This window comes from Kryptolebias marmoratus, linkage group LG1, assembly GCF_001649575.2.
Source record: "Kryptolebias marmoratus isolate JLee-2015 linkage group LG1, ASM164957v2, whole genome shotgun sequence".
Lineage (NCBI taxonomy): Eukaryota > Metazoa > Chordata > Actinopteri > Cyprinodontiformes > Rivulidae > Kryptolebias > Kryptolebias marmoratus.
In genome coordinates, this window is record NC_051430.1 from 32,151,860 (window position 1) to 32,169,707 (window position 17,848).

Here is a 17,848-nt window from a genome sequence, read left to right on the forward strand (position 1 = left end):
CTGTTTGACATCTTTAACTCACATAATCTGCACTGCAGTGGCTTCAAACATCCTATATGTCAAAGCAACTGGCCTGAAGTTGCTGAAAAAGATAAATGGTAAGAACTCATTTTGTTCACACTTTATATCCACCTAATATCAAAACGTTCTGAAGCTTAGTGGATATATAAACTAAATGACACTTACATGCGATTGAGAGCATATATAAAGTTCTTTCCTGTTATTTAAATAACATTGCAGGTTTTTAAATTGTACAATCCTGAAATCTTGATGTTTATGTATTAATATGTTTCATCAATGCAGGCATGCTGTCATTGTGCAGGTGGATTTAACAACAAGCCCAGTTGTCTACAGTTCATGGCTGTCTTCCGTAAGCTGATTGTCCATATAAGTCATTGACAGACCCCTTTCCCCCTTCAAAATAAAATCTGTTCTTACTTACCTGTGTCTCTGGTTTTTATGTTTTCCACTGAGACACCAGAACCCTGTAAAATATAACTATTATGACAAATAGCTCCTCTTCAGTGGAATGTGAGAAGCCTGATTGTAAATGAGCAAGAATTCAAGCAATTTACAGGTAGTGACAGTGAAAAACTGGATGTAATATGTGTTCAAGACTTAAGTTAAAACCTAGCTTGGATTTTGTTTTAGTAATTGTGCAATGACTCTATAGCAGCAATTAAGAGTACAGAAATTATATGGCAGAAAGCATGCAATGACGACAAGAAAGAAAAAAAATTATACAAAATCCAAATATCAGTAATAACATAGAACTATGGAGAAAAAAGGAAAAGAGAAGACATAACAATGATGATATTGAGGGTAGGTCATACCTGTCCAAATGACATGCTGTATGCAGTAAGAAGGAGCAAAATGAAGGGTGTTTAGAAAAAGAAAATGAGAGACATAAGGAACTGTTCATGCAGCTGAAAGAAAGAGAAAAAGAAGATAAACGGTAAGAGAAGCAGGGTGAGAATGGAATCCAGAAGGAATGTTGGGAACAGAAGGGAAAACGGAACAAGGAGGAATTCTGTCTCATCAGAAAAAAAAAACTAAAAATCAGAATTTAATTCATGGAGGTTATGGAGTTACACACTCATATACGGTAGGTGGCGGTATGCACCTCTAAACTGTTTGCGATCCGCTATTAAAGACAAGACACAGAAGAAGAAGAAACAACAACAAGGCGGGGTGTCGCGACGTAATGACGTCATCAGTCAGACGCGAAGAAGATGGCGGATGTTGTGACTGTCGGGGTGAATCTGGACGCTTTTTCTCACGCCATCAACGGGATCCAGGCGCTCCGTTCCAGCGTGAGCCGGGTGTTCGAGTCCCTGAAGGATGGCATGAAGAACCGGGAGACTCTGGAAGGCCGAGAGAAGCAGTTTATATCCGAGTTCCAGGACAACCTGCAGGCGGTCAACAGAGACCTGACGTAGGTCCTCCACCGATGTTATGTAGACACAGTTTTGTTTTCAGTTTTAAAAAAAGTTGGTCTTTTTAGGACTTATAAATTTACAGCAACACTGGTTGGCTTTTTTTATTTTATTTTTTATATTGTGGACAGAAGCATATTCAGTCCTTTTAGGACCTAAAGGCTTGCAGTGCCTATAGAAAGTATTCACTCCCTGGATGTTTTACATTTTTATTGCTTTTAAAATCAGCAGCTGTCGATATAAATATTCACCCCCCTTTAAGGTGACTGTCCTAATGCAACTCAGAAAAGATTGTTGAAGTCAGAGGATGGATATAAAAGCATTTTCAAGGCCGTAAACATCTGCAGGAGTTCTATGGAGGAAATTTTGTGTCTTTATTTATCAGTCAAACAAAAAACCTGAACTACCTGGGTGGAACCTCTGATGTAAGATGTGTCTCTATTGGTCAGAGTCCCATCCCCCCACAGCCATTCATGTTCTATTTTGACCATTTTGATAGCAGATAGAATCCTTTAGTAAACAAACACTATTTAGTTAAAAAAAAGGACAGTAAACAGCTAATAATAACTTTAAACCTTTCCAAAGAAGCGAAGACTGGAGGTTCTCAGGAGCAGTCCTGCTTGCTGCCCAGGAAGCAGAGGAGCTGGTGACGTTACCTGCAGAGGGTCAAAACAGAAGGGAGGATGGGACTCTCATCAAAAGAGACAGCACTTTGTAAACAGTACTTAAAGATTTGGAAAAATAAGTTTTACTTGTGCTTTTAAAAAGTTTTGATCTCAAATGTGTTATTTTGATTGAAATGTATTTTTGTTTGATTGACAAATAAATACTCTGAAGGAGTTTCAAGCTTCAGTAGGTGAGTTTGAAGAGGCTGTGCTTACAACACAGTTCTTTCGCAGACATCATCAGATTGTCCTCCAGGATTTTGCTGTTTTGCAGTATTTATTTTACCCTCTACCTGTGCAAGCCTTCCAGGGCCGGCGGAAGTCTTCCACATGCTGTTAGCAGACTGTAGTGGAGATTTATTCTGCGTTGTCTTCAACAGAGGCTTTCTGGTGAAGAACTCCAACTGTATGCACAGCCTCTCCCATCTCACCTGCTGAAGCTTGTGGAGAACTCAATGGGCAAATGCTTCTCAGCCAGTGTTACTAGTTTTGTTTTCATTATAAACAGAAGTGGATTTCGTACTTTTAGGGTCTCTAGTTTACAATAACAATGCTGTTGTGTTTAGTTTTTATTTAAAAAAAAATTTGCTGTAAGTTTGTTTGTTCATAATTTTCTGAGGCTCCTAGATTTTTAAGGCCCAAGGCATCTTTCTATTCCTTTGCCTGATAGAAATTACTCTACTCTTTTTATTGTCACCATGAGATAAATGATAAACTTGCATTTATGTTTAATTTTAGAGAAGTTTATTATTTTTCAGTTGTGTATTTGACTTGTTTGGATTAAGTCAGGCTGAAGTGTATTACCTACGTATCTGCAGATAAGAGATGGTGATGTTTGTAGTTTTACAGTTGTCTGGTATGACTTTGTGAAACATTTCATTATTACTGAACCAACAAAAATCTAATGTTGCTCTCAAACAGAGTGATGTCTTTGCGATAATCCATGTGCACAGATAAACTAAACTGAGGAAACCGATTGAAATCTATGCACACAGTTACTGAAACTGAAGGACAAGATTCTTACTACATTTTTATTTTTAGCCGCGATGCCTTCTGGGCTATGTAGCAGGTAAACTGTGAGGCTGTGAGACAGTGGTCTGTCTGTATTGGACAACCCAAACTATCAGAGACATTCTGACAGGTTACTGCAACACTAATAACATTATTAACAGAAATGACACGTTTTTCAGACAGACAAGGAGCTCAAACCACTTTAAAGGCTGAAATTGCTAAACTATAACCTGTCTGTCTTCACCTGCCTGTAATCATGCAACTGTGCCCATTTCCTGTCTCCACTTAGTGAGCTGGAGCGTCTGAGCGGTCTGGTGGGCCGTCCATCAGAGTCCCATCCTCTCCATAACAGTGGTCTGCTAAGTCTGGACCCCGTTCAGGATAAAACTCCTCTGTACTCGCAGCTGCTGCAGGCCTACAAGTGGTCCAACAAGGTGACACCTATTCTCACACCTAATACTGTTACCATGACAACATGGTAACAGTAATTCTGTCAAAGCGGAGCTGACTGGGTCTGTTTGTTTGCATGAGCAGCTGCAGTATCATGCCGGTTTGGCCTCCAGTTTGTTGAACCAGCAGTCACTCAAACGATCAGCCAATCAGATGGGAGCCTCAGCCAAGCGACGACCCAAAGTCCAGCCCAGTACTCTGGTCCTCCCACTTCAGTAAGTTCTACAGTACATCGGTAGGACGTGTTGTGCCAATTCCTGTTTTGCCTGCTGGTAGCTGGAGTAACTTGTTTGCTCGTGGAATCCCTCTCAGAACCATTAGATTCAACGCAATCTGCTGCTTCCTTAGAGAGATAACTTTTACTAACTGGCTCTTTACAACGTATGTGAATGTTTCTGCATAGCGCTCTGAGCTAACTTTTGTTGTGACCTGGCACTACATAAATAAACTGAATTAAATTGAATCACATAATTACAAATAAATCTTCCACTGTAATCACATTCACCCCGGTTATTACACATGCAGCTGAAGTTATACTTTTTGAAGTAACACTTTGTGCTTGCATACAGGTATGTAGATGATGTCATTTCCCGGATCGGCAGGATGTTTCCTGATATGACCATTGAGCTCTTCAGACCCAACGGGACATCTGCTGTGCTGCTGGTATGGTAGTAAATCATTTAAAATCAAATTAAGCAAGTGTGTGTGTTCAGTGCCGGTAACAGGTGTTTTTTTTTTTGTTGTTGTTTTTTTCTCAGGTGACCTTGGGGAAGGTGTTAAAAGCAATAGTTGTGATGCGTTCTCTTTTCATTGATAGAACCATCGTTCGAGGTTTTAACGAGAATGTTTACACGGAGGACGGAAAGGTGAGCGTGTGTTTCACCTGTTAACGGGAAACAACTGATATTTGACGGAGTATTACAGAATAATTTATTTGTCTGTTCCCACCAGCTGGATATTTGGACCAAGTCTCAGTATCAGGTGTTTCAAAAGGTACGTTTAGCCCATTCTAATCACAGATACTCACTTGGTCTTACTGTGCAGCGCTGTGACTGGTTGCTTTGTTGCTAGGTAACCGACCATGCCACCACCGCCCTGCTGCACTACCAGCTGCCCCAGATGCCAGACGTAGTGGTTCGCTCCTTTATGGTAAAACATCAGTTTAGGACTAATCTGTGACCACGTCACCTGTTTGTCCTCGTCTCACCTGTCCCCCTACACATTCACCTGTCGTCCTGCAGACATGGCTGCGCAGCTACATCAAACTGTTCCAGTCTTCCTGTCAGCGCTGCGGTCGTTTTCTGCAGGACGGACTCCCTCCAACGTGGAGGGACTTTAGGACCCTAGAGGCATTCCACGACACCTGTCGGATGTAAATCACAACTTTTTGTTTTTGTAAAAATGTTCAAATAAAGTTTGAGGATTTTTTTATTATTATTATTATTATTTATTTTTTTTTTTTAAGTTGATTTGTTCCCATTTGTTCAACCAGACAACAGAACAGATCATTTCCAGTTTGGAGCAGTTTTATATTAAACAGGTCTCTGACTGACCCAAGTCCCAGATCAGACTGAAGTTTCAGAAGCAAATCCTCGTCACATCCGGTCTCAGTCTGTTTTTAGATTGTTGAGAATCTTTCGGTTCTGAAAAGCTGCTGTTACTCTTTCAATGACAGAAACTTATTTTAGTTTGTACATAATCTTTTTATAGTTGATGTAACACAAAGACAACAAATAGAACTGTGATTTGAATAAACAGAAAACAAAAAGACCGCCCTCTGCTGGCTTCCTGACAACACTGCAGCATCTGCTGTCAACTAAACCTTGAAAATAAAAATGCTTTTATAAATACTAACTGAGATTATTACTGCTGCTGACTCTGGAAAGCTTATCATTTCTTATATTTAAATGTGTTTAGTGATTTATTTTCTAATTGTTTGTAAGGTGACCAGGTATTTCACATTGTGCAGGACTGCACAGCATTTTTACCTTTTTTTTCTTGTCACACAAACTAAGATAATGTCCTAATTTTTTATTGGTTTTTAAAAATCAATGCTGCATGATGCTGACTAATTCATGCAATCACAAATAAATCCTGTAAAATTCTGTGGACAATCCTAGAAGAAAAAAACGAGAAGAGGAGATAATGTAGCTGCAAAAATAAAACATGGACTCTTAAATTGTCCCTGGGTGTGAGTGAGAGGGTGAATGATTGTTTGTCTCTGTGATGACACTGGAGACCTGTCCAGGTGTCCCCTGTGTCTCTCACAGGGACTGCCGGAGACAGACACCAGCTCCCCTTGACCTGAAAAGAAAAAAGTGAGTAAAGAAAATTGATGGATAGATAGATACCTTTATTTTTTATGAAAAAATCCTTTATTTTGTCTCTGTTCATGCACCCTAAGACAGAGACAGGTAGACAGAAACTCTGAGACAGAGACAGGTGGACAGACAGACACTAAGACAGAGACAGGTAGACAGAAACTCTGAGACAGAGACAGGTGAAGAGACTGAGAAAGACAGATGATGTGAGACAAAGACAGACACTGAGACTGAGGCAGACAGACAGGTGGACAGACAGACACTCTGAGACAGAGACAGGTGGACAGAAACTCTGAGACAGAGACAGGTGGATAGACAGAGAAACAGAGACAGGTGGACAGACACTCTGAGACAGAGACAGGTGGACAGACACTCAGACAGAGACAGGTGGACAGACACTCAGACAGAGACAGGTGGATAGACAGAGAAACAGAGACAGGTGGACAGACACTCTGAGACAGAGACAGGTGGACAGACACTCTGAGACAGAGACAGGTGCACAGAATGAGACAGACAGACAGACGGCAGCGGTTGGTTCTGAGCATGCGCGCGATGGGCAGCAGCAGCGGCAGCACGCGGTGATCGTGTCTCGGTACCGACAGGCGGAGCAGAACCGACCGGAACCATCATGAGCTGCAACTGGGGCACCGAGCTGTGGGTACGTAAACCTGATCTGATCGAACCGGGCCAGAACCCGTCCGGTAACCGGCATGAGTGTGTGCGTGTGCGCGCGTGTGAGGGCCTCGTGCTTGTATCCGCTCCTCCATAGCAACACGGAGGATGACGTCAGCGGCTCGCGCTGCAGCATGATGGAGGCTGCAGACAGCAGGGATGAAGGAAGCAGAACCCTCGGTAGAGTTCGACCCAAACGTTGGAGCTGAAGCGCCTTTCTGCTCGGAAGCCAAATGTTTTTGGGACTTCCTGTAACAGTCGGACAGAAGCAGACTCTTATTTTAAAGAGTATTTATCTGAAAGGTTCAAACTTCTTTCCCTTTGCTTTAATGTGTGAATCCCGCCGACCCCTGGCTTCATTCTCCTGAAAAACAAAGGGCTGGAATTCTACATCTACGGGGACAGCCATGAAAAAAAAAATATTAATAATGATCATCAATTTAATTTATAATGCACTTTTCATTAATAAAAATCTCAAAGTGCTACATGGTACATCTAAAAAAATTGAAAAAATGAAAAAAAAAAGAAAAGCACTTAGGGAAACAGAAGCTAGTCACCCAGAATCTACTGAGAAATTTAAAGGGGCAGCACATGACCAATTTAGGCAGAAACACAGAGTATAAAGTAAGCCTCAGACAAACTGTCCCCATAATAAAAAATTATAAGATGTTTTTAAAAGAGGCAAAAGGGCGTGATGGTCACGCACACTCATTTGTCTGTTTGTAGTGTTTGATGTAAGATGATTTTCCTGCTCGGAAAAGAAGATTTTGAGCTTGGATACAATGGAAGTCAACCCCATCAGTCCTGTAGCAGACAGGCTGGGTGGAAGAAGACAACAATACCTACAAAGGGATGGATATGTAAGCTGCAGAAGAGGGAAGACTGTGGAAAGAAGATTTTATTTACAGAAAAATTTGGAAAGTTTATACGGCTCAGAAGCCAGTTGGGCATCATATTTTGTGTCAAAATCAGTAAAGAAAACAAAAACAAAACAAATACCTGTTCAAGCATGTGAAGCCCAATTTTATATGATCCTTTAAAACTTTTAATGAGGTTTTTACAACAGTTTTTCTGAGCGTTAGAGCTTTAAAAGATCTTGGCATTTTCACCAATTTTTAACCAAAATGGCATTGTTTCCATTTTAAACTTTTTTATTTTTTTTATTTTGTCTATGTCGTATGACCTACTGCTACCAAAAGTCATTTTTCTATTTCTGATTGAGACACTCGATTTTGTTTATTTTTTAAATTTATTTTTAGTTTAGTTTATTTCAAAGCTGCAGGAGGAGTAGCAAACAAAATCTGTGACACAAAAATGACGGGTGAATAATAATAAATGTGCTTCAGTGATTTTAGATTAGTACCATTAACAATTTGTTGTTGGAATTACCTTCTGATTATTTTGAGCCATTTATCACATTTTCAGATATCAGTTTTCTTCAGAATGAATACACAATGATCAAAAATCAGCAACTAGGTGTTGGGTCTGATGTGCAGGTTTTGAGTGTTTGTGCAGCATTTTGAATTTTCTAATCACCTGGGGCCTCATGCACAACGAGAACATAAACACAAAAGCTTAACATATACCTTTTTCCACATAAATGTTCAGATGTATCAAGAACTGACAGTGGAATCAAGTGCAGTTATACACAAACATCCCGTCTGATGTTTGTGATCTGAAGTCACATTAAGTATTTTTATCCCAACAGTTCTAGAAAAAAAATCTGAGAATCAACAGCAATAAAAAAATAAAAACAAAAAGCGCTGGTATGATCCAAGTCATTGAGCAAAGACCATAAAGTCAAGTCAAAATTCAAAATTAAAAACCTTCAAATTTCAGTTTACATTAAAAACACAACTTTCTGCTGTTTCAGGATCAGTTTGAGAGTCTGGAGAAACACACCAGCTGGGGAATTGACTTCCTGGAGAGGTACACAAAGTTTGCTAAAGAGCGAGCCGACATTGAGCTGAGCTACGCCAAACAGATCAGGTGAGCACATAATGTAAGGAAAGAGTCTGCCTCCCATTCTACTTTCAGAAAAAAATGAACAAGGACATTTTTTACATGAGATGGAGCTTAGTTGTTTAGAACTTTGCATGTTAGAAGCAATACTTAAAACTCTATTCTGAATTTTGCAGGAAGCCATCAGAGAGAAGCTAAAATGAGAGATATGTTATTTCTTCTTGTAGCTGTCATCAAAGCATTTTGGATCAATTGAAGACTTTTTAAAGAGGTTTTGGACACCCAAATAATAAAAAATTTGCAATAGTCCAACCTATAAGTGTTTTTTATACATCATTTTGGGACAAGATGTTTTAATCTTAGCAATATCACTTAAGTGGAAGGTGGTCCTAGTAACATTTTTAATGTGAGAGTTAATCATCATATTTTGGTCAAGAGGCTAACTTAATGTCCTGTTAGTCCCCACATTTTTACAGCATGTTTGCATACAGAAGTTGGCATTACTAAGGAGTCTTTATTAACACATGCAGATGCATTCTGGCCAGAATTTCTATCAAACAAGACAGTTTTGTGTCAGATCTAGCCCATCTGGGATTTAGAATCACTTCCTTTTTTGGTGACAAAAGATTGGCAACAACAACATAGTACTTAGTGTATTGTATGTTGTGCGATATAATCATGCACGAGTGTTAATTAGAGAACACTTATCAAACTTAAGGTTTTCACAGGCCTCAAACAGATCTGGAGAGGCTGTCTTACTGCCTTTGTAACATCGTTGGTGCTCGGGTCTAATAATAAACACTTGCATTTTAATAGGCCTTCGCACCACCTTTGGTGCTAAGGTCTAATAATAAATGGAAAAGACACTGATCCACCCATCCATCCATCCATCCATCCATCCATCAGCAAGGACATGAGGAAACATGACTGCTTTGTATCTGCAGGATTGGACCTCTAATAACGAAACAATTGTATGTCCATCCATTCTGTCCTGTTATCTCCCACAGCTCCTCACTCATTAAAACCTGCCACTGTCTTTACCTCTTTCTGCAGGAGCCTGTCTAAAAAGTACCATCCAAAAAGAAGCAGAGAGGAAGAGAGTAGGTCAGTGAAGAACTTTTTTTTATTTCCTAATTATTTCATGTATTTAGAAGAATGTGTAAATGTTGCATATTTAGACTGTAGGCATGTTTATATCGTGTGGTCAAATTCTGATGCAATTTACTAAAAAATCTGCTCAATCAAACATAAATCCCAAAAGTAAAAGAAAGGCCACAGCATCTCTTTTCTTGTTTGCTTTTAGGATGTTTCGCCTTTGACCCAAGAGGCTCCAGGTCTCAGTTCCAGGTTTAAACACAGCTCATTGTTGGGACAATCACATAATTGGAGTTGTTGAAAAATAGAGACCAATATTCCTCACCTCAGAGCTGTTATCAGATCGAGCATGACAAATACAGACACAAGTCCACTGTTTGAGGCCAGAAGTTCTGACCATTTTAATAACCTTTGAGTTTAGATTACCTAACTATACAGTGCACAGACTACGCATGGCGTCAGACAGTGGACTTGTGTCCATACTTGTCCTGTTAGACAGTGGACTTGTGTCCATACTTTTACTGTTAGACAGTGGACTTGTGTCCGTACTTGTCCTGTTAGACAGTGGACTTGTGTCCACACTTGTCCTGTTAGATCTCAGGGCTGCATTTGATACAACTGATCCAAATATTCTATTACAGAGGCTTGAACATGATATTGGGATTACAGGAACGGTTCTAAAATGGTTTAAACCATATTTATTTGATATATTCCATTATGTTAATTTTAATAATAATGAATCTTCTTCATACACCAGTTTGTCATGGAATTCTTCAGGGTTCAGTGCTTGGACCATTACTCTTTACTTTATATATGCTTCCATTAGGTAAAGTTATTAGACAGCATGGGATAAATTGTCATTGTTATGCTGATGATACTCAGTTATATTTATCCATGAAACCTGATGAATCCAATCAGCTACTTAGATTACAAAAACCTGGAGGACTCTTAATCTTCAGCTTTTAAACTCAGACAGACAGAGGTTGTGGTTTTTTGGACCTGAGCATTTTAGGAACAAACCTTGCAGCCTTTCTCTTCCTCTGGATGGCATTAATTTGGCCTCCAGTTCTAATATAAAGAAACTTGATGCTACTTTTGATCAGGATGTGTCTTAGAAATGTTACCAGGTCTGGTCCATGCATTTATCACGTCTAGGCTGGACTGTTGTAATACTTTATTATCTGGGTGGCTGAAAAAGTCTTTAAAAAGTCTTCAGTCGATTCAAAATGCTGCTGCCAGAGTTCTGATGAGAGTTAGAACGAGAGATCAGATTTCTCCAGTTTTGGCTTCTCTACATCGGCTTCCTGTCAATTTCTTACTCCTAACATCCAAAGCTCTCAACTACCAAGCTCCATCTTATATTAAAGATATTATTGTTCCATATTTTCCTAAAAGAGCACTTCACCCTCAGACTGCAGGTTTACTTGTGGTTCCCAGAGTTTCTAAACGTACAATGGGAAGTAGGACTTTCAGTTCTCAGGCTCCTCTCTTGTGGAACCAACTTCCAATTTCTGTCTGTGAGGCTGACACCCTGTCTACTTTTAAGACTAGGTTTAAGACTTTCCTTTTTGATAAATCCTATAGTTAGGGTTGGCTTGGGTTACCCGAGTTATTTTGTTCCCGTATCCTGCTGAGGGACAAAATGGCCTTCCTGTTTATTGCTGTCAATAACTTTGTGGGGATTTGTTTTACCATAAAAACTACACTTGGAACGATCCTTTTGTGTTTGTCTGTGTCTTTTTCTTGTCCTCTCAAACCTCAGCCAACTGAGGCAGTAGACCACTCGTGCTTGGTTCTGATTCTGCAGCAGGATTCGTCCTGTAAAGGAGTTGCTCCAGGAAGTGGGATTGCTCCAAGCTGTAGATTTAACACTTTCTGCTATCTTTCTTAGATAACTTATAAATCTGTATTTTATAATGCATTGAATGTGAATGTTCTGTATTATAAATTAAATGAATTGACTGCAACTAAGTTTGAATCTAGATCTGTGTTGGAATAAATTTGAATTTGTGAATTGGACTTGTGTTTTCCTTGTACAGGGCCCTAAGACTGCATTTATCCCCAGTTTCACAGTCAGTTTCACACCACTTTGCACATTCATCCATATGACCAAAACATTTCTCTTGTGGGCAAAGCTAACTAAAACTCTTATTACCCTCAGGAGGGATGGGAGGAAGAGGGATTTACACATGAGTTCATTTGTCATAAACGGAGCGCCTCATTGCATTTCTAAAGCTTGAAATTCTCCACTTTTCAGTCTGAATTAAGAAAGCTTCTTGATACCCTGTTTTGTCTGATTAAAGGATTTTGCTCATTTCTGAACTTGCAGCCATAGATGTGCGTTTATATTAGGGTTGAAAATAAAGTTTGTTTCCTACACCTATCTGTCCTTGGAATGAGAAATTAAACACAATCACACAAATGACTAACTGAGCTAGACTAATGATAAAAAATATCCATCTATGAGGAGAAAAAATGTGTTGAAAGGTTTTGATTGAATTGGTCCTTTGGTGTTTGGTTGCTTCAGGTACACCTGGTGTTTGGCGTTTGCAGCCACTCTACAGCAGCTGAATGAACTGGCAGCTCAAAGGGAAGATCTAGCTGAAAACCTGAGCTCACAAATTGTCTACGATCTGACGCGGTACACTCAGGAGCTGAAGGCTGAGCGGAAGACTGTGAGTCTCCAAAAACATGAACACTTTTACAATGTCAATATGTATGGATGTTTTATGCTTTTATTGCTGTCATAAATCAGTCATGGGCTAAAATAACTGTCCTTCTTTACAAAAAAATTTTCAACAAAACCTTCAATGTCAAAGTGAAATAAAATTTCAACAATATAATAACTACAACATAAAAGCATGTAATGTAAAACAAGTGACTGCATAAATATTTACCCCCTAAAGATTATTGAAAAGTACAAGTCAGGGGATAGATCCAAAAGGATTTCCAAGGCTCTAAATATCCCCAGCAGTCCTGTTAAATCCATCATCAAGAGATGAAAGGAATATGGGACGTGTAAATCTACCAAGAGCAGTCTGTCTTGACGAACTGAGTGACCGTAAAGAAAGAGAACAGTGAGAGACACCACCGAGACATGGAAGAAGTTTCAAACTTCCGTTGGTGAGATGAGACAAACCGCACACAACAACAGATCACTTCAGGGATGTAGACTGTTCACATCGGAGTCTGATGGCTGTTGCATTTACATTTTATTGTAAATAACCATGCAAAAATATTGGTTCTCAGCAAAACCTTGAAATTGAGCATTAAGATCTGCAGTGTGAACATAATCTTTGACTTGAGCCTTTTGACTTGATATATTTCCCCAAACAAAAGGTACAATATCCTAAAAAAGTGTCATTAATATTTTTTTTATTTTAATGCTTTTATTGAATTTGAGGTTTATGTAAAACTAGGATCATTTGCTGTTGAAAATATTGCCATGATCTCAGTTGGCGATGTGGTCAAATGAGATCAATTATCGAGGACAACACCATGTCTGAGGCAAACCTACTGAGAACACAATCCCTACAGTGAAGCATGGTGCTGGCTGCACCATGCTGTGGCAAAGCTGTCCTATGACGTTAAAAAGGGGAGAACAGTTAAAGATTTATGGCTAAACTATCAAAGAAAAAAAAGGCACTTTGGTCATCTACAATACAAACTCTTATTATGGACCTGCACATGACCCTTTCTACAAAAGCACTGGTGTTAGTATTAGCATTGCTAATTATTGAGATAAACTACGTGTTGCTTCCAGTAACAGGTGTCCTGCAGAAAAAGGTACCCCTACCATAAAAACCTCCAGGTGATCTTTGGCAAGCCGATTAATCAGACAAGAACTAGTTCTTTTAGAACTAGTCTAAAAGAACAGTTCAGCTATCAAGAACAAGTTTCATTTTAGAAATCCAAAAAGAGAATCCTCTTCTAGATATTGCTGATATCATTTTGAACATCTAAAAAAAAACTACTACAAGTTACTACTGTAACTTGTAAAAATGTATTTTAGTAAATACAATATTTACGTTACTACTGATCAAAAAGCAATGACAATCATCGCTATTTGGATTTTTAACAAGAAACAACGTATAACTCCAAATCTGAAAAAGTTGCGATGTTGTGTCAAATGCAAGTAAAAACAGAATCAAATGATTTGCAAATTTCATAAATCCATATTCTGTTCACAGTGGAACATAGTAAACGTATCAAATGTTGGAACAAACTAATTTAGAATTTGTTGTATTTTTTGTAGTTATTGCTTTTAATCCAATTAAAAATCCAGTTTTAATCCAGGTTGTAACACAATAAAATGCGAGATTACCAAAATGAATGAATGCTTTTTTGAGGGACTGTAAATTAGGACAAAGAGGAAAAAGATTTCAGTATATGATCAGTAGAAAATACATAATCATGTTCCAAAAGAATCTGTGAGTAATCAAAAGACCAAGGTAACTGAAGGTTTTTCACAGTGGACCTTTTTTATCAATAGTAATTGTGATTTTTTTCATCTCATCAGAACACTTATCATCAGCAGCCTCGGTTTAATCTTGCAAATTCTCACAATCATTGTTTTGGTCTTCATATATCCCCAACCCTCACCCAACACACACACACACACACACACACAAACGGCCTCCTGCTGATAACATGCAGGCAGCCAATCAAAGCAGGAGTACTCCTTTGTCATATTCATCATTTCAGACATCTCATAAGTATCTGGGTCAGAGCCACAGTCTTTAGTTTTCACGTTACTTCCACCCTGCAACTATGAACAATGATGGTCATGTGTTTCCATCAGCATCACCACAATAGATTCAAGCATTTAATAATTATATTGCAATTAGTTATAAATAAACCATTTTTCTTAATAATTTTGTCTGTGACAGTCTGCTGCTAACAAAAAAATCCAAAGATCCAATTTAAGAATATGGCCCATAATTTGTCTTTGTTCAAACATCATTCAGGAAAGAAAAGATGAACCAGAGTTGTGTTGACACATAACAAACAATTAGCAAAAAAACAATTTTAAATTGGCTCTTTCTGCTTGAAATCAAACATAAAGTCAAAGTCAATCCATCCATCCAGCCAACCAACCAGCCGAGCAAGCCACCTTTTTTCAGTTGAGAACAATGGCCTCAGACTTATAAGTGCTGACTCCAATGCATGATGGAAGGAGAGTCATGGCTTGAAGACACCAACAGAACAAAAATCAGAATCATTTGTAAACAGCAGTGTGGTCCCTGTCACAAGTGCCCTTTGAGATCCAGTCTATGAAGACAACAAGGAGCAGCCCTGGAGTCCAACCCTTCCTGAGAACAAGATCAATTGTGTTCATTGAATGCAGGTTTTACAGGAACCAAATAGGTCTTAGGAGTGACCCTGGCACTCGACAACACTCACAGCACCCCCTATAGAATGCCACAGGAAACATATGCTGGTGTAGATTCTCAGTCATCCAGGCCTTGGTAAATTCAAAAAAGTTAAAAAACAAAAACAACTGGACTTCTATTCTGTAGCTGAAGACGTTTCGCTTCTCATCCGAGGAGCTTTCTCAATTCAGAAATAGAGAGTGTGGAGTTGAGCTTTTAAAGCTGAGATGTGATGTAAACTGGATTACATGCAGATTGTTCCCACTCTCCTAACAATAGAGGGTCATTAGGGTCCTTGTTTGTCTGACTCACTGATGGGCCCCTCTGGTCACATGAGTGCAGGTGTTGATTGGAATGAAACTGACTGGGGATCAGGCCTAAAGCTGGAATCTGAGACCTCCTCTGTTTAATGTTGGTTCCTCCTTTTTGACATAAATGGCTTCTTTTGACCAACAATGACCCTAACAAGCCTCCATTGTTAGGAGAGTGAGAACAATTTGCAAGCAATCCAGCTTACATCACATCTCAGCTTTAAAAGCTCAACTCCACACTCTCTATTTCTGAATTGAGAAAGCTCCTCGGATGAGAAGCGAAACGTCTTCAACTACAGAATAGAAGTCCAGTTGTTTTTGTTTTTTTAACTTTTTTGAATTTCACAGGAAACATGGTTTTAAGCCTTCTCCAAAAATCATAAAACACATGTCGACTGGACAGTCAAACTGCCATGACCCTCTCAGCAACTCAAAAACTGGTTCTTTGTTTCAAAAGCAAAAGGCCACACTGCTCTAATTGAATCTGAGGTTTAGTAGTCAGTCGGAGTCTTCCTTCCAACACCTTTGAGTAAACCTTCCTGGGGAAGTTAAAAATGGGACCAACAAGGACCGTAATTACCACCCCTGCCTGCATCTCCATGTCACAATCTGTGTTTTTTTCTGGCTATTTTTGTGACAGTTTTTCTGTGTTTACTCTTTTAGTTCTTTGTGTTCAGTCAGTCTCTTCTTGTGTTCTCCCCTGTGCTATCAGCCACCTTCTCCCTCACTCAGTATTTTTCCATGTCAGCCTGCCACACACATCCACAACTATTCCCAGTTTGAAATCAATCACCTTTTTTTTAACTTCCTCATGAGCCCCTTCCTTGCACGGCATCTTAGCTGGCTCATTGTTGGTCATATTCACTGCCTGGTTCTCCTTGTTGCTTTCCTGGTGTTTTGCTGCCACCCCAACGTTTTGTTTTCACGAAAAAAAAAAAAAATTAGTTTCACCTTGAGATCTTTTTGCCAGTCTGCATTTTCTATGTCCATCTCAATCCCAACTGTGATACTCCACATGTGTTCTAGTCCTTCTTGCAACGCTGAAAGATCTGTCCAAAAAGCTCCAGAACATTGTGAGCGTGAATCTCATCCACTCCTGAGGTCCCTGCTGCTGGGAAGCTTTTAAACCATCTTGGCAACTGAGCCAGTTAGAAATCCTAACCAAACAACTAGGTTTCCTTTTAGGTCTTTAAAAGACATTTTTCTCTCACAGAACAACATTCTTGATTCACATCAATCTGGTTTTAAGGGTTTCCACTAACACAACTCTCCTGTCTGTGATAGAAGCTCTAAAACTTTGTCATTAGTTCTCATCGTGGACCCACTTAAATTATGAGCTCAAGTATATCTGGCATGATAAACCAACACATTCCAATCCTGATCTCTGCCCTCTCTAAGACATTCTGATTTTTAATTATACCTAACAGGACATCTTCGATGGCATTTGGAACTGGTTTAAACTTCAGTTGATACCAAGCGATATCTGTATGTTCTAGTCTGACCCGTTTATTTTTTTTTGTTTCAGCATTTCCAAGATGGCCGCCGGGCTCAGCAACACATAGAAAACTCCTGGAAACAGCTGGAATCTGTAAGTACTCCACTGGCCCCTCCGACCAACAATATGAAACTGCCCTCACTTCTTGCCATGCCCACCAACCTAAACAGGGTTAAAGGTCAAATGAATTTAAATATCTGTCGTGTTGGATTCTAGTTTTCTTACCCACATGCAGAACACAACTGAGAACACTGGCTTTAAATGTGAGAGGTATATTGCCAAGAAATTAAACAGTGAAAGTGAGTGATAGTGTTTTGGTCCAGGATATCTTCAACGGCACACGGCAGATCTCTGAGCACAGGAGGACAGGTTTGGTTAGTTCAAGCTCAGTAGGAATTTTCAGACAAGGGAGAAGGAACGGAGTCAGATGGAGCTTACGTGGTTGGGAGCGGGTCCAGACCGGGGGGTGGAGGGGGTGGAGGGGGTGTCCAGGGCTTGATGGGAGGTAGAGGATGGCTGGAGAGGCGGCGTTGGAGGGCGGACAGTAAGTTGGGAATTCCACTGTTTAGACACACAGGGTCTCTAGTCAGCTTCACGAGGATCAGGGTCAGGGAACCAACAGTCTGACCTGATTTCAGGATGGTTCTCGGTGTCCTGAAGGTAGCACCTGAGGAAGAGACACACAAAGGTTCACTAGAAGAATTTCTTGACAGAGTCAGAACAGAGAAGAAAACTCTGGGGCCTGAAGTCAGGGGTGGAAATTAGCACTCGCCAAATGCGGGTAAATATTTGAAGTGGCGGGTGAATTAGATCAACACACACGCCACTGTGGTGGGTTGGCAATTTGAACACAAAAGGTGTTATTTGTCCTCCTGACATATAGGGGGCAGTAATGTGCTCGAGTTGCTGCTGTTACGTCGAGCCGCGTTCCCCCATCAGATACGAAGCTGTGTGAAGCTGTTCACACAGCTCTCAGAGAGCGGGGTGTCAGCTTCACACAGCTCTCTCAGAGCTACGATTCCCCTGTGTCTCCGTTCATGTTCAACGCTCGTAACCGC

At 39.8% G+C, this 17,848-nt stretch overlaps 2 protein-coding genes across 3 annotated transcripts in view; both read left to right on the forward strand.

Annotated features, from left to right (window-relative positions):
- The first annotated feature begins 1,198 nt into the window (after nt 1-1,198).
- Nucleotides 1,199-5,413, forward strand: med27 (mediator complex subunit 27). Its single transcript, XM_017426321.3, has 8 exons — nt 1,199-1,435; nt 3,402-3,546; nt 3,647-3,777; nt 4,132-4,225; nt 4,321-4,428; nt 4,514-4,555; nt 4,634-4,711; nt 4,804-5,413. The coding sequence occupies exons 1-8, from the start codon at nt 1,233-1,235 to the stop codon at nt 4,936-4,938; spliced, it is 936 nt and encodes a 311-aa protein (XP_017281810.1). The 5' UTR covers nt 1,199-1,232; the 3' UTR covers nt 4,939-5,413.
- A 1,021-nt stretch (nt 5,414-6,434) lies between these two features.
- The window catches only part of LOC108241896 (formin-binding protein 1-like), a 32,463-nt gene continuing 21,049 nt past the window's right edge, over nt 6,435-17,848 (forward strand). For both annotated transcript variants that reach the window (XM_017426376.2, XM_017426377.2), the window contains exons 1-5: nt 6,435-6,541; nt 8,429-8,544; nt 9,571-9,621; nt 12,140-12,287; nt 16,821-16,883. In XM_017426376.2, coding sequence (XP_017281865.1) covers nt 6,512-6,541; nt 8,429-8,544; nt 9,571-9,621; nt 12,140-12,287; nt 16,821-16,883 — 408 coding nt within the window. In that variant the 5' untranslated portion in view covers nt 6,435-6,511. The remainder of the gene's footprint in view (nt 6,542-8,428; nt 8,545-9,570; nt 9,622-12,139; nt 12,288-16,820; nt 16,884-17,848) is intronic.

What these genes read in the sequence shown, in the direction of transcription:
- med27 (XM_017426321.3), top strand. Translation starts at nt 1,233, where the DNA reads ATGGCGGATGTTGTGACTGTCGGGGTGAATCTGGACGCTTTTTCTCAC. An exon ending in CCTACAAGTGGTCCAACAAG is followed by an intron (nt 3,547 to 3,646) that starts GTGACACCTATT and finishes TTGCATGAGCAG; the next exon opens with CTGCAGTATCATGCCGGTTT. An exon ending in ACTCTGGTCCTCCCACTTCA is followed by an intron (nt 3,778 to 4,131) that starts GTAAGTTCTACA and finishes GCTTGCATACAG; the next exon opens with GTATGTAGATGATGTCATTT.